This window comes from Dipodomys merriami, unplaced genomic scaffold, assembly GCF_024711535.1.
Source record: "Dipodomys merriami isolate MVZ:Mamm:240054 unplaced genomic scaffold, mDipMer1.0.p SCAF_28, whole genome shotgun sequence".
In the NCBI taxonomy this organism is placed as follows: Eukaryota; Metazoa; Chordata; class Mammalia; order Rodentia; family Heteromyidae; genus Dipodomys; species Dipodomys merriami.
In genome coordinates, this window is record NW_027204270.1 from 98,927 (window position 1) to 112,503 (window position 13,577).

Genomic DNA, 13,577 nt, shown 5'->3' on the forward strand with positions numbered 1-13,577 from the left:
GCAGAAACCACTCACTTTCTGAGTCACAGTCTTCCTTGTCCTCCTCCTCTTCCTGGTTCTCATCCTCTTCTACCCCTTTCGGAACTCTCAGGAACCCAGGCATCCCTGGGGATCAAGAGCCAAGTGCATGATTACCACCAGGGACCAGCAGCAAAGCAGTAGGTACACAGGAGAGTGAGTCAGGCCTACAGCCCAAGTCTAGGGAACACTTGCTTTTCCCTTAGTCTGAAAGGAGGCCCCACCTCAAACTGGAGGCAGGAGAACATGAGGGGGCCTACCCACCAGCTAGACATGTCCCAGGTGCAAGAAAACACCTCCCCGCCCCCAAGCACACACACATGTTCACCAGAAGGTGGCACAGCCCTCACCTCTCTCTGAGAAGTCTAGACTCTCCTCCTCAGCACTGTCCAGCTCAAAGAGGTCTTTAAATTCCTTCCTGTCCTCATCCTTCCGGTCTTCCACCTTCCGCCGTTTGATCTCTGGGAAGTTCAGGTCTTCCAACTATAGGGACCAGAACCAGAGTGGAGTGAACAGAGCCAAGAGCCCAGCCTCCACCTCTTCACAAGGGGCCGAGTCACTGCAGCAGGTACCTCAGAAGGGGATGACAGCTGCTAGGCTTTTCCCTATCTAGTCCCACCTAGCGTCACAGCGCCTGACTAGACCTCTGGTTGGCCATTCTCACTTTTCTCACTCTCCTCTGCTCTGCTCATATATCTGCAAGCTACTGCTGTCAGATCTGTACTATGCAACCATCGCGAACCTATCCACAAGTCACCAAGTACCAGGGACAGGCCACAGAATGAAAGAGAAAGCCCACTGCTGCCCTTCTCACTGGCCTGCCTCCTAAGATCAGGCTGACCTGGTTCGCATGCCACTCCAGCCACCCTGGCCAGGCGTGCAGGACAACCCACCCCCTCTGCTCACTGGTAACTACCGTACCCTGTTAAGACAGTCAGAACTGTCACATCTAACATCACCCCAGGTCTCAACAGTAGAGCCCATCAGGTATGCCCTCTGGTCTTAGAAGCCATGTCAACCTGCAAGATCTGAATCCAGTCATCTGTCCACACCCAGTTCCCAGCCAAAAGCCATACCCGTTCTTTGCCACTAATCTCCAGCTGGATCTCACGGTCCCTCAGCTTCCGCCAGTGGCTGTAGTATCTGGTGAGTGGGGTCCCCTCTTTCCGGGCCTGCTTCTCCCAAGCATCCTGGGGATTAGGGCAGTTTAGGGCCATGTCTCATCTTTGGACAATCCCCAAACCCTGACACCCCTTGACTTGTACACCGAGTAAACCACCCAGCACCCAGAAGCCAGGTTCCAACTGACCACTGCCAGCTGGTCAGACACACTGAAGGAGATCCGCCGGCGGCAGCTACAGATGTACTCTGCATTCTCCTGCACCTTCTCCAGCAGTTGTCGGACTTGCCGGCAGTAGTTGGCCACCTTGCATTCCCGGAGGAAGGATTTCAGCTGCAGAAGGTGCTCAGTTCAGTGCAGCTCCACACACAACAGGGCTGCCCCAAACCCCCACAGTGGCCCACGGGCCTGCTGTCCTGTCAGTCATGTGAGTCATGTCAGTGTCTCTAAGGCTAGCTGGCACACAGCCCTACTAGACTGCTCATGAACTTTATGGCTGCTTTTGAAGGGCTTTACAACAGTTGAAAACTCATACTATACAAAACTTAGAACAGGTGCTATTTGGCTCTTTACTGAAGAAAAAAAAAAACAAAAAAACACCTGTGGAACCCTACCATAGACCTCACCCTAGGATCGTGAGCCCAGCAGATAGAGGTATGTCGACTACCAGACTACAGGACAGACAGAGGCCACTATTACACAGCGTGACTGCACACTTGTATAACCGTTGCCTTGAACACAAACACACACATACTGCCTCTGGGGCTAAGCCACACACAGGTCAGGTGTGAGCAGTGGCCTGTGATTAGCAGAGCTCATCTATGCTCTAGGATCAGATGGACAGCAATGGACCCCCTACTATGCCTGGGATGGAGAGCAGACACTCATGGAAACCAGAGAAGGAGCTTCTAAGTAGAGAGAAGATCAGCCCATCCCCAGGACCATGAGGACATCAGAGTGAGTTAGGGGACCAGCTCAACCCAACCTTCTAGTTTCTACAGGTAGATAATCTGGTCCCGGGGTCATGGCAGGCTTTGACCAGTCTACAGAGGGGCCAACGTGCTCTGGAGATCCTAAGTCCATCGCCCAGGCCCACCCTTACCCTGTGAATGGCTGACAATCCCTCACTAAGAGCCAACTCCATAGCATCCAGAAAAGTACTTCAGGCTCCCACACCCCACTGATCCTACCTATACCAGCTGTCCCCTCACCCCCCACCCAGTACCCACAGTACCAGCACGGAACCCATAAGCCAGTCTGCTCTGCTACTGATCTTATGCGGCTGAGACCAAGACATACCCCTTCCACTTTTGTATAAGGGGAGGTGAGCCCATTAAGTGACAGCCAAATTAGCCATAAAGTGGACCCCAAGGGAATTATTCAGGAGAAGGGAGCCAGGTACGATACAGACCTGCAAGATAGCGGGAAGTGCCAGCTCAGGAAAGGCAATGCTGTGGGCTTGGCTGTGCAGGTACTCCAGGATGAGATCATACAACTGCTCCACTAGGCCATCCTAAAGCAGCAGGGCAGGACTCAAGCTCACTAGGGGATGACACACCAACACTGGAGGTCTTCTGAGAATCTATTCAGTCTCTCTCCAGGGCAGGGGGCCAGGAGGCAGTGTACACTGACGGGAGAGTTAGGACAAAGGAGCCCCTTGCTCCAACCCAGGAGACTTTGAAGTCCAAACCTAAAAACTTCAAAATGGCAGACCCTCCTGTCCACCTCAAGTGACATGACCCCAATAGACCCCAGTAGTTACCCCTGTAACTTCTCCAAGAGGCCTGGAAGCCAGACTCACCCGGTATGCCTTTTCCTGCAGATTGGCACTGGACAGCTTCAGGATCACAGAGAAATTGATAGGCCTGGAGCTCATGCGACCTGGCCGCTTGTTGAAATCTACCTGCTGGAAAATCTGTCCACAAGATGTGTCAGTCCAGTCCCAGACCTCAGGCCTAGCCAGAGACTAAGAACAGGGGCCAAACACAGCATGCTTTAGGCCACAGACTTCCTGCCCTCTCCAGATTTGGTTCATCTTCCAGAGCTCTGACTCTGCTTGATAAAACCCTAAGGACCAGAACTGCCTGTGCAAAGAGGGCTACCATTGCCTTCTTTGTGACAGTGAGGTACTGAGGGCTCTGTACAGCATCATCCCAGGCATGGGGAAACATGACAGCCAAAGGGCAAACACTTAACACAAGGCTTCCCAGACACTCCAAACAACACAGCCCATGTACCCTCTCAAGAAGAGAGGGGGAATGGGACTGTCCTGACCAAGTGACACCTCTCCAAACATCAGAAGATTCCCCACACAGGGTAGGAGAACCAGGGAGATCAAAGTGTGAAAAGGCCCCTTATAAAAGAGAAGCCCCTAGATACAACAGAGCAGAGTACCTGTGACTGAGCCTGACTCCAGGAGGAGGACCCAATAGTGATTAACAATAGGGCCCTCTCAACACCTTCATCCTGCCCACAAACAAAAGCGCAGAGATGCCCTATGTGCAGAAAGCTTTGCTTTAGCCCTTGCGGCTTGTCTTCTTCTGAAACCTGTACCTGGTGTGGAAGGCCCTGCAGGGCTAGCTGTAGTAAGCTAAGGCAGGGGTCAGGATGAAGGCCATCCAGGGCAAAGAAAGAAGAGATACATGCTCCAGAACAGCTCAAAAGAACTGGAAAGACTGAGGACAGAAATGCCCCAGCAGGGTGCCAAAACAGCCTGCCACAGGGAGATGTAGTTTGCAAAGCATGTTCACAAACCCTACTACAGCTGTGAATAGCTACTCACCTCAAGAATGAAGGGCAATACAGGGATGAAGATGCCGGTGCTCTCTGACAGCAGTATCAGGGCGCGCACACAATGCATCCGCAGTGGGTAAAAGCGAGAGGTAGGCACCAGCCTGCAGGAGAGGTGGGAAGTTAGCGCTGGTCAGGTGGCCTAATCCCATCACTAGCCCTGGTCCACCTACTGTCGGTAACTTCTCCCCACTAACAGGCTAGGGTCTCGTTACTGTCGGTAACTTCTCCCCACTAACAGGCTAGGGTCTCGTTACTGTCGGTAACTTCTCCCCACTAACAGGCTAGGGTCTTGTTGCTCCTGCAAGGTGAGCAGCCACGGTGGCTACAAGGCAATGCCACATTTCCCCAAACATAACAAGACACAAGAAAATACCTATGTTCTGGTCCTGGTCTGAAGAACTACCTTCTTGCTCATAAGTGGGACTCTTCTGCCATGCTTCTAACAATTTCAATTTAGGAGTGGGGGCTGTTCATTCCTACTCCCTTTTCTTCCACACTTCCTGCTTTTAGGGCTTCTCTTAGAACTGCTGCCTCCATGCCCAGCCCAAAGTCTCCACAGCTCAAGCTGGACAAAGATGCCCCCTCCTGGCCAATGAGGCACACAGCACATTCACACACATGCTTTGGTAGCAGATACTTGGTCCAAAAGCTCTAGACACTGGTCCTAAATGCCCTTCAGACTGCACATGGGAAAACCTGGGTCAGAACACAAGTGGTATACCCAGGGCAGTGCTAACTGTGCCATTCCTTCTATAACTGCCGAGAAGCCCACTCTCTCTACCTGTCCCCTTCCTCAGAGCCAAACACAAAGGCTACCGACAACACCCTGATGAACTTGCTCTGACCCTCTCCTCCAGGACTACTTACTCTGTGTAGCCCTGTCCTTTAACACTCACTTGATGCAGCCGATGACAACTTGTGAGAGGGGGTAGAGCAGGGGCTTCAGGGCCTCACTGGAGCTGAGGGAACTCAGGACACGGCACCACAGGTAGAGGCAGTGCACATACTGCCAGTTGTACACGGATTGGTATGTCTCCTGGTCAGAAAGGGGCCCACCTCTAAGGCAGAGCAGTTGTCTTGTGCTGCCACCCACCACCTGCCCAAGACGCCCACCAAGGGTTCTGAAGAGGCCTAAGCCCTCTGTTGGGCAGGTTCCAGGGCCTGACCATGTACCTTCTTGCCAGAGGTCATGGCACTGCGCAGATGGATGGCAAGTTGGCGGATATAGAGGAAGGCATGCTGGTAGGATACGCTGGGATCCAAGGCAAGGAGCTCAGTCAGTGTCCTCTGCATGAAGCTAATGAGAGGCAGGGTGCTGGGGGAGGTGAACTTGCAGTTCCTCACATACGTGATGTACATTTGCTGTCAAAGAGGACCTCGTCAGGGCAGAACTGAGGCCAGGAAGAGCAAAGGAAGACACAGGCTCCTGTCACTGGGTCACCACCCCAACTTATTGAGGAAACCATCACTTACAGACTCTGGTGCCCAGAGCTTGGTGGCCCAGAGTTGAGCAAGGGGCATTGACCATACAGGCTGCCGCCATGCCCTCAGGGTGAGACTAACCTCAAGGGACAGATAAGGGGCCCCGTGCTACCTTCAGGATGGGGCTCAGGAAGGTATCCTTCTTGTGTCTGCAGATTTTGATGATGATCAGGAAGGCCAGCACCCGCAGGGACTCTTCACCAGTGCTCCACAGGACCACCATCCTCTGAGGAAGGAAAATATCACTGTCTACCCCAGCCCTTTCACCTGGGACCTCTCCTGTATGGGTCAACCAAATCAATGCTGAGAAACAGACCTTCCCAAAATATCTGGGGAAAGCCATTAAGTATTTAAGTTAGACACCAAAACACAGAACAGAGCATTCGTGACTCATAAAGGCAGACTCTGGAAATTTACCTTTACTGTTGTATGCCTAACAAAAACCACCAAAGCATACCAGGGCTGCTGCCAAACAAGCCAGGAAAGAGGCTGCCTAAGACAAGGACCTGTGTAGGTGGAGGATGCAAAGCAGCCAACTAGGAGCATGGATAATGACACTTTCTGCCCTGGCCGGGAATGGGACAAATAGGAGAGCTATGTGAAGCCCTAGTCAGACTGACATGGTAAAAGGGGCTTCTCACCTTTAGTAGCATGCGGCACTGCTTGGGAAAAGTCAGATAGTAGGGTACCAAGCTGCTAACATGTTGCAGGACAGCAGCTAACACCGTAGCTTCAGCCAGACAGGCCACCAGCTGGGAAAACAAGAGGAGATAGTGAAGCCCAAGTCTGGGGAAAGAAGGAAACAAGAAAGGAAGAAAGAAAAAGAAGGAAAGGAAGAAAGGGGGGAGGAAGGAAGGTACATAGGTCTAAGGCTGGGTGTGGGTGGCCCATGTCTCAAATCCTAGCTACTTAGAAGGCTGAGATCTAAGGATCTCAGTTTGAAGCCAGCCCAGGCAGGAAAGTCTGTGAGACTATTACCTCCAATTGCCCACCAAAATAAAGCCAAAAGCAGATCTATGGCTCAAGTGATAGAACACTAGAACAAAAAAGCTTGAACAAAAAAGCTTGGGGACAGCACTCAGGCTCTGAGTTCAAGTCCCAGGACCGGCACCAAAAAAAAAAAAAAAAAAAAAAGTTCTGGACCATCAGACACTGCCAAGGCTCATTATTATTACCCCACTAGAACAGCACCTGTAGGACTGAGCTCAAGTATGCTTTGATGTCCACACGGAGCTTTCCCCAGAGCGGGCTGCTGGACAGCTGTAGCATCCTGCAGAGACCAAAACCACACAGTTCAGATGAGTCTGCTCAGACATAGCATGCACACTAGGGGACGTGGCCTAGTGGACCACGATAAGGAAACTTGGGGCAGGAGGGGTGCTGTTTACAGCTGGCACGTACCGAGCACATGTACATGCATCCTTGTCAGGACACACTAAAGCCAGGTATAGACTGATACCCACTACAAAATATCAGTCCCTCCTAGAGGCCAGCAAGTTGGCCAGAGCACAGAGCAGTAGTTCTTTAGGGTCCTGCAGGACACTCAGCCCCAGCTGCCTCCCTCACACATGACCTTTTCTGGGATCCTAACCCCATCCTATCAGGCATCTGAACTCTGTAGTTGGCCTGAGGCCTAACCCGGCAGGGTGTCTTTGTCCTGTGTATGCCAAGAAGACCAAGCCATGCATGTAACTTGATGAATAACCAGGTACCTAAAATCAGCAGTTAAAATACATGGTTTTCTCAAATTTTATTCCTCAATAATGACAGGACTTAGTGCATAGTAGGTGTTCACCAAAATCCACTGAACTGCACCAAAAGCAGGGCCCCATAAGCCAACCCTTCTGAAACAAGCTGACACCCCCCCACACACACTGCCATTATACTCTGCTGCCGATCATCTCACGGCTTTACTACCCACCCCACCTACTGGACTCCCTACTTCCAGTCAGAACACCTTCACAGGACACCCAGCCCAGTCCATCTCTGCTAGCACAAAAGGTGTCCTGAACTGATGGCAAGTGAGGCTCATGCCTGTCCTGGCAGAGAAGTCAGTGAGACTACATCTTCAAAACAACCAGCAAAAAGTAGGGCCGGGCCAGGCCCAGGCATGCCTATAATCCTAACTATTCAGGACTACAATTCGAAGCCAATCTGGGCAAGAAAAAGTTTATCAGACCACCAGAAAGCCAGAAGTACAGCTAGCTAATGGCTCAAGTGGTGGAGTACTAGTCTTAAGCAAAAAAGCTCAGGGACAGCACCCAAGCCCCAAGTTTAAGCCCCAGGACTGGCACAAAAAGAAAAGGAAAAAAGCACACTTGAATGGCTCAAGTGGTAGAGCGGCAGCTAAACAAGCCGAGCAGTGCAAAGCCATGAGTTCGAACACTAGAACCACCACTCTCTGCATGTTGAATTTGACTCTTGCAAATTCCCTGAGCCACCTGTGATTCATCTCTGAAACCTTCTTTCCATTTCCTTCTTTATCCCTTGTCTCCAGGCATAAGCACCTCTTGGAGCCATTTATGGTGGGACTCATATATCCAGAGAGAAAGGAAAGAGAAATAGATCCAGGAAAGCTCCAAGAGCAAAATCAAGCATGCTCCCCGTGATCCCAAAAAATTCTGGGCAGAAAATGTCAGGAAGGCAAAGTAGAGCCACCTCCACTGGCTAAGTGCCTCTACCAAGACACCTCACGCCTCCCAGTCTGCACCCACTCCCACCAAGCAGAGCTATACACACACCCATTCTCTCACCTGTTACTGTCCTTCCATGCCTTTCCAAACAGCAGCTTCTGAAGGCAGCCAACGAGATCTCTGATGCAAAAGGTGACCAGAGCATTGAACACTGAAAAGAAGGTGCACCAATGTCACTTATATAGGACACCAGCAACTGAGCCCAGACCATGTCCTCTGATCCCAGCTCACCAGTGCTGTCTGTGACCTGGAACCTGCACGTCTCAGCACCTTCCTGATCTCCCTGGATGGTGACTACAGCTGCTCGAAATGCCTGCACAACTTCATGAAACAGCTTGGGAGTAAGGTGCTCCTGAAAGGGCGAGAAACCAAGATGCTAAGGGAGCCCTGGGCTTCGTGGGAGCTGGCTCCTTCTTTGTGAGGGAAAGGCACCCCTGCCCCACAACCTCAGACACTGGGCAGAGGCGAGAGCTAGATCACAGAAGCACTTGCAGGAAGCAAAAATGGGAGGTGTGGACTCAAACAGAGCACTGTCCTTAATAAGGAAAGCTAAACTCTACTCAGGAGGCTGAGATCTGAGGATTGCAGCTTGGGTAGGAGAATCAGTGAGACTCTTATCTCCAATTAATCACAGAAAAAGCCAGAATGATTCTGCAGCTCAAGTGGTAGAGTGCTTGCCTTAGACAAAAGGAGCTCAGAGACAGTGCCCAGGCCCAGATTTTATGCCCCAGGACTGACCAAAGAAAAAAGAAAGAAAGAAAGGAAGAAAGAGAGAGAGAGAGAGGGAGGGGGGGAGAAAAAAAAGAAAAAGAAAAAAGCTAAGCAAGAATGGAAAGCCCTGAATTGAAGCTCCAGTGTTGAAACACACAGACACACACAAAGACAAGTCTACAGGACTCACAGATGGTTGGGAAACCTGGCTCAGGAAATGAAAAAGTGCTGAAAAATACTAAATCACCAACTATGGACCACTACAAAAGATATATGATTCTCCTTTTCTATCCTAAGTGAGGTACTTAGGACACAGCTTCCACCACTGAAGCTGCTAAGGTGTGAGTGTGTCTCCAGAAGCTCATGGGTTAGAAGGGCTGGGAAGGTGGCTCAGTGGTAGAGCACTTGCCTTGCATGCATGAGGCCCTGAGTTTGATTCCTCAGCACCACATAAGCAAAAAGAAAAAAGCCAGAAATGGCGCTGTGGCTCAAGTGGTAGAGAGCTAGCCTTGAGCTGAAGAGCTGAGGGACAGCGCCCAGGCCCAGAGTTCAGGCCCCATGACTGGACCTGAAAATAAAAAATAAAAAAACCCAGAAGCTCATGGGTTAGAATCCTAATGCCCCCCCCCCAAAAAAAAGAATCCTAATGCCCAATTTCTTATGTTGGGATCTGGAGGGGCCTGTGGGAAGTCATTAGGATTAGATGAAGTCCTGAGGATGAGGCCCCCATGATAGCACCAGCAACTTTGTGAGAGACAGACCAGGCATAGCTCAGTGATTGCCTATCATGTGCAAGGTGTGTGGGAGGGAGGGAGGCAGGCAGGGAGGAGCGAGATCTAAACTAGTACCCTTTTCTGGTCCTGCACATAAAACACAAGCAGCACACACAACATGCCAGCACCATGGCATCATTTACTTTCCAACCTCTTAAAATAAGACCCAAATAGATAGCTTTTCTTCACAAATTACCTAGACTGTAGAAGCTGGGAATGCACTAAAACAGATACTACACGCCCTAAGACGATGAAGAACCCTGGACTTTGATTTAGAAGAGGATGCAGAGGTCTCTTAATATTCAGTCACAATCTCAGAGTAAACAAAGGCAGTCTCCAGCCTATGGGGGGTATCCAACTACTTAGCCCATGCTGGCTCTTACCCTTGCTGCCTGCTTCCATCTCTCCACCATGGCAAGTGTCACAGGAGCAGATTCATTCCCCTGTAGTCCTCTAGGGACTTGGTCATCATCCTCTCTTCCATCCTCTTCTTCACTTGCTTCCTGTAGCATTAGACACAAAAAGGCCAAGCTGGGGCAGAGGTCACAGCTACAGCTGCCCTACCAGGTCTGCTCAGGACTCACCTCCAATGTGTCTGGCAGAGAGTGGAATTGCTCCTCTCCTTCTTCAGAGCTGTCTGAGTCACTGAAGTCCAGCAGACTCTGGTCATTCTCTTGTAGAAACTTGTAGAACTCTGGGTCCCTGTCCTTCAGTCGAGAGAGCTGGTCCTTGTGCTCAGAAGCATGGCCTTTTTGTCGGCTGGGAAAGGGAAAAGTGTCATTAAGCCCATAGGAAAACCACCCAGGAGTTGAGGAAGTCATCCCCCACATCCACAGCTCTACCTACAATTAAAGGGGAGGATTCTCAGAGTATTCCTAAGTCTGTCTTCCAGACTATGCTAGCCAGCAGCCTGTGGTGCTGTTTCAATCTAGGTATCTCAAATTCAGTACAGACACCCGGCCTGTGTGCCTCTGGAATCTAAGGTGCCCCACTGAGCTCAATCCTGTTGGAACCTACCATCAGTTCTCAGAAGCAGCACTTTCAAATGTATGCATGCCTCCTCTCAAATATCTCCTCTTTCACCCATAACCCTCAGCACCAATTACTCTTTTTCACAGACCTCAGGTCACTTCACTGCTCAAGCACTAAGGCTTTTTTTATTCTTTTGGTGATATCCCTGAGCGTTGTGCTCAAGGCTAACGCTCACCACTGGAGCCACAGCTCTACTTCGGTTTTCTTGCTGGCGGTGTTGGTTTTTTTAAGGGGGTAGTGGCTAATTGGGGAGCAGTCTCTCGGACTCTCCTTCCTGGCTGGGCTGGCTGCTAGCAGCGGTCCTCCGATCACCAATCACCTGTGTCTGGCTGGGACAACTTTTTATGCAGAGCTACCGAACGCAGGCCCTCCCGGTCACTCGGGTTCCATAGGCCGCAGTCACACGAGCCTTTGCATTCCCTCAAAGGCTCCGCTTCCAGGGCCTCAGCTGTTCCTGCTCGCTCCCTCCGTCCTGCCTTGCTTCCCTGCGCTGCTTTGGGCAGAGATGGCAAGGTGCCTCCTAGCCACTTCCGCTTTCCCTTCCGCAGAGAGAGCGTGTTCTTCGGTCCCTCGGCCCGCGGGTTTGTCCCAGACAGCACGCTCGGAGGTCCGGGAAGGGCGGGCAGGAGGCGGGGAGTGGCGAGCGCCGACGGCAGGGCCGGGGCGCGGGGCCTGCGGGGCCCGGGTGGGAGGCGCCGCTTACCTGGGCGCGGGGCCCGCGGGGCCCGGGTGGGAGGCGCCGCTTACCTGGGCGCGGGGCCCGCGGGGCCCGGGTTAGAGGCGCCGCTTACCTGGGCGCGGGGCCCGCGGGGCCCGGGTGGGAGGCGCCGCTTACCTGGGCGCGGGGCCTGCGGGGCCCGGGTGGGAGGCGCCGCTTACCTGGGCGCGGGGCCCGCGGGGCCCGGGTGGGAGGCGCCGCTTACCTGGGCGCGGGGCCCGCGGGGCCCGGGTGGGAGGCGCCGCTTACCTGGGCGCGGGGCCCGCGGGGCCCGGGTGGGAGGCGCCGCTTACCTGGGCGCGGGGCCTGCGGGGCCCGGGTTAGAGGCGCCGCTTACCTGGGCGCGGGGCCCGCGGGGCCCGGGTGGGAGGCGCCGCTTACCTGGGCGCGGGGCCCGCGGGGCCCGGGTGGGAGGCGCCGCTTACCTGGGCGCGGGGCCCGCGGGGCCCGGGTTAGAGGCGCCGCTTACCTGGGCGCGGGGCCCGCGGGGCCCGGGTGGGAGGCGCCGCTTACCTGGGCGCGGGGCCCGCGGGGCCCGGGTGGGAGGCGCCGCTTACCTGGGCGCGGGGCCCGCGGGGCCCGGGTGGGAGGCGCCGCTTACCTGGGCGCGGGGCCTGCGGGGCCTGCGCTCGGCCGGCGTCCGGGGGCCGCTCGGCGTCCGCGCGCCTCCCGCGCGGCCTCGGGCTCCGGGGCCGCCTCAGGCTCCGACTCGGACCCCGAATCAAAGCCCGAGGCCAGGAACTCGTCCACGGTCAGCTCCGCCAGGCGCCTGCGGGCCACGTGGACTGGTCAAGGCCGCCCTCGGCCGCCGCGCCCCCGCGGAGGGCAGGGAGCTCCAGGAAACCCCAGGGCCCCCAGGCCCCCCGGCCCGGCCCGGCCCGGCCCGACTCACCTCCGTCGACGCGGAGCCGCGGCCATGACGCTCAGCCACCGCGTGAGCCGCACTTCCGGTCCCAGAAGGCCTCGCGCCGCCACACTTCCTCAGGCAGGCCCCGCCCCGCCCCGCCCCGCGGGTGGCTGTAGGGTTCTCGGCCTTCTGCGCCAAGGGCCTGAGGCGGGAGGGCGCATTCGCACCCTGGTTGAAGCCGGTTAGGTTAAGGCTAAATTCAGCAGGCTGTCAACTACGACTCAGGGGTCTTCTCCATTGAATGCGGTAGTAAAAGTTCCTGCTTGGGGAACACAAAGTCGGGACGTCCCTTACCGCCCTGCCCACAACCCACCTAACCTATGCCGAGCTCTGACAATAGACGGTGTGCCATACCTGGGACTTCTACTCAACCGGCACTCAAATCACTAACAACAGTGGAAAATGGAAACAGGCACACAGGTAGTTAGTTGATCAAAAAGCCGGAAGAGCCGGGCGGGCATGGCTCAAGCCTGTAACCCTACTCATCTCCACATAACCAGCAGAAGGCTGAAAGTGGAGGTGTAACCCAAATGGTAGGAGCTGCACCGGTGCACGCGGGATCCCCCCCCACGGACCCCACCCAATAAGGTCGGAGCTCCCCAGACACTCCAGGCCTGCGCGGCCTCCATCCGTACCTGCAAAGCGCCACCGGAGGTGGGGGCCAGATTTCCTCATCGGGGTCCTAGGGAAGGGTAGAGGGCAAGGCTTGAGCCCCGAAGTCCGTGAGGGTCCGAAGCCTGGACAGCCAGACCCCCAGCGACCACGTGGAATTCCAGAACTCGAGCCTGGCGCAGAATTGGCACACGGGGCGCAGGGCTGGCATGCGGGGCGCAGAGATGGCACGCAGGGGCCTAGGGCTGATACGTGAGGGCCTAGGGCCGGCACGCGGGGGCCCAGAGATGGCACGCGGGGGGGCGCACGGGGGCGCAGAGATAGCACACGGGGGGGCAGAGATGGCACCGGGGCGCAGAGATGGCACACGGGGGCACAAGGCTGGCACGCGGGGGCCCAGAGATGGCACGCGGGGGCGCAAGGCTGGCACGTGGGGGGTGCGCAGAGATGGCACGCGGGGGTGCAAGGCTGGCACGCGGGGGGCAGAGATGGCACGCGGGGGCGCAAGGCTGGCACGCGGGGGGCAGAGATGGCACGCGGGGGCGCAGAGATGGCACGCGGGGGGCAGAGATGGCACGCGGGGGCGCAGAGATGGCACGCGGGGGCGCAGAGATGGCACGCGGGGGGCAGAGATGGCACGCGGGGGCGCAGAGATGGCACGCGGGGGCGCAAGGCTGGCACGCGGGGGCGCAGAGATGGCACGCGGGGGCGCAAGGCT

General features: G+C 55.1%; 1 protein-coding gene across 4 annotated transcripts in view; it reads right to left on the bottom strand.

Moving 5' to 3' along the window:
• Positions 1-12,336, bottom strand: part of Noc2l (NOC2 like nucleolar associated transcriptional repressor) — a 12,982-nt gene extending 646 nt beyond the window's left edge. Inside the window, exons 1-18 of one of the 4 annotated variants that reach the window (XM_070037045.1) lie at positions 12,233-12,336; positions 11,942-12,109; positions 10,175-10,349; positions 9,974-10,093; positions 8,338-8,458; positions 8,167-8,257; positions 6,605-6,683; positions 6,055-6,165; positions 5,526-5,639; positions 5,105-5,293; positions 4,828-4,964; positions 3,921-4,032; positions 2,940-3,053; positions 2,550-2,651; positions 1,328-1,471; positions 1,095-1,208; positions 369-501; positions 16-105 (exon numbers count right to left, since the gene is read on the bottom strand). In XM_070037045.1, the coding sequence (XP_069893146.1) occupies positions 16-105; positions 369-501; positions 1,095-1,208; positions 1,328-1,471; positions 2,550-2,651; positions 2,940-3,053; positions 3,921-4,032; positions 4,828-4,964; positions 5,105-5,293; positions 5,526-5,639; positions 6,055-6,165; positions 6,605-6,683; positions 8,167-8,257; positions 8,338-8,458; positions 9,974-10,093; positions 10,175-10,349; positions 11,942-12,109; positions 12,233-12,258 (2,140 nt within the window). In that variant the 5' untranslated portion in view covers positions 12,259-12,336. Of the gene's footprint in view, positions 1-15; positions 106-368; positions 502-1,094; positions 1,209-1,327; positions 1,472-2,549; positions 2,652-2,939; positions 3,054-3,920; positions 4,033-4,827; positions 4,968-5,104; positions 5,294-5,525; positions 5,640-6,054; positions 6,166-6,604; positions 6,684-8,166; positions 8,258-8,337; positions 8,459-9,973; positions 10,094-10,174; positions 10,350-11,457; positions 11,474-11,941; positions 12,110-12,232 lie in introns of those variants that run through there. The other 3 variants (XM_070037044.1, XM_070037046.1, XM_070037047.1) reach the window with 3 other exon arrangements.
• Between the last annotated feature and the right edge of the window lie 1,241 nt (positions 12,337-13,577).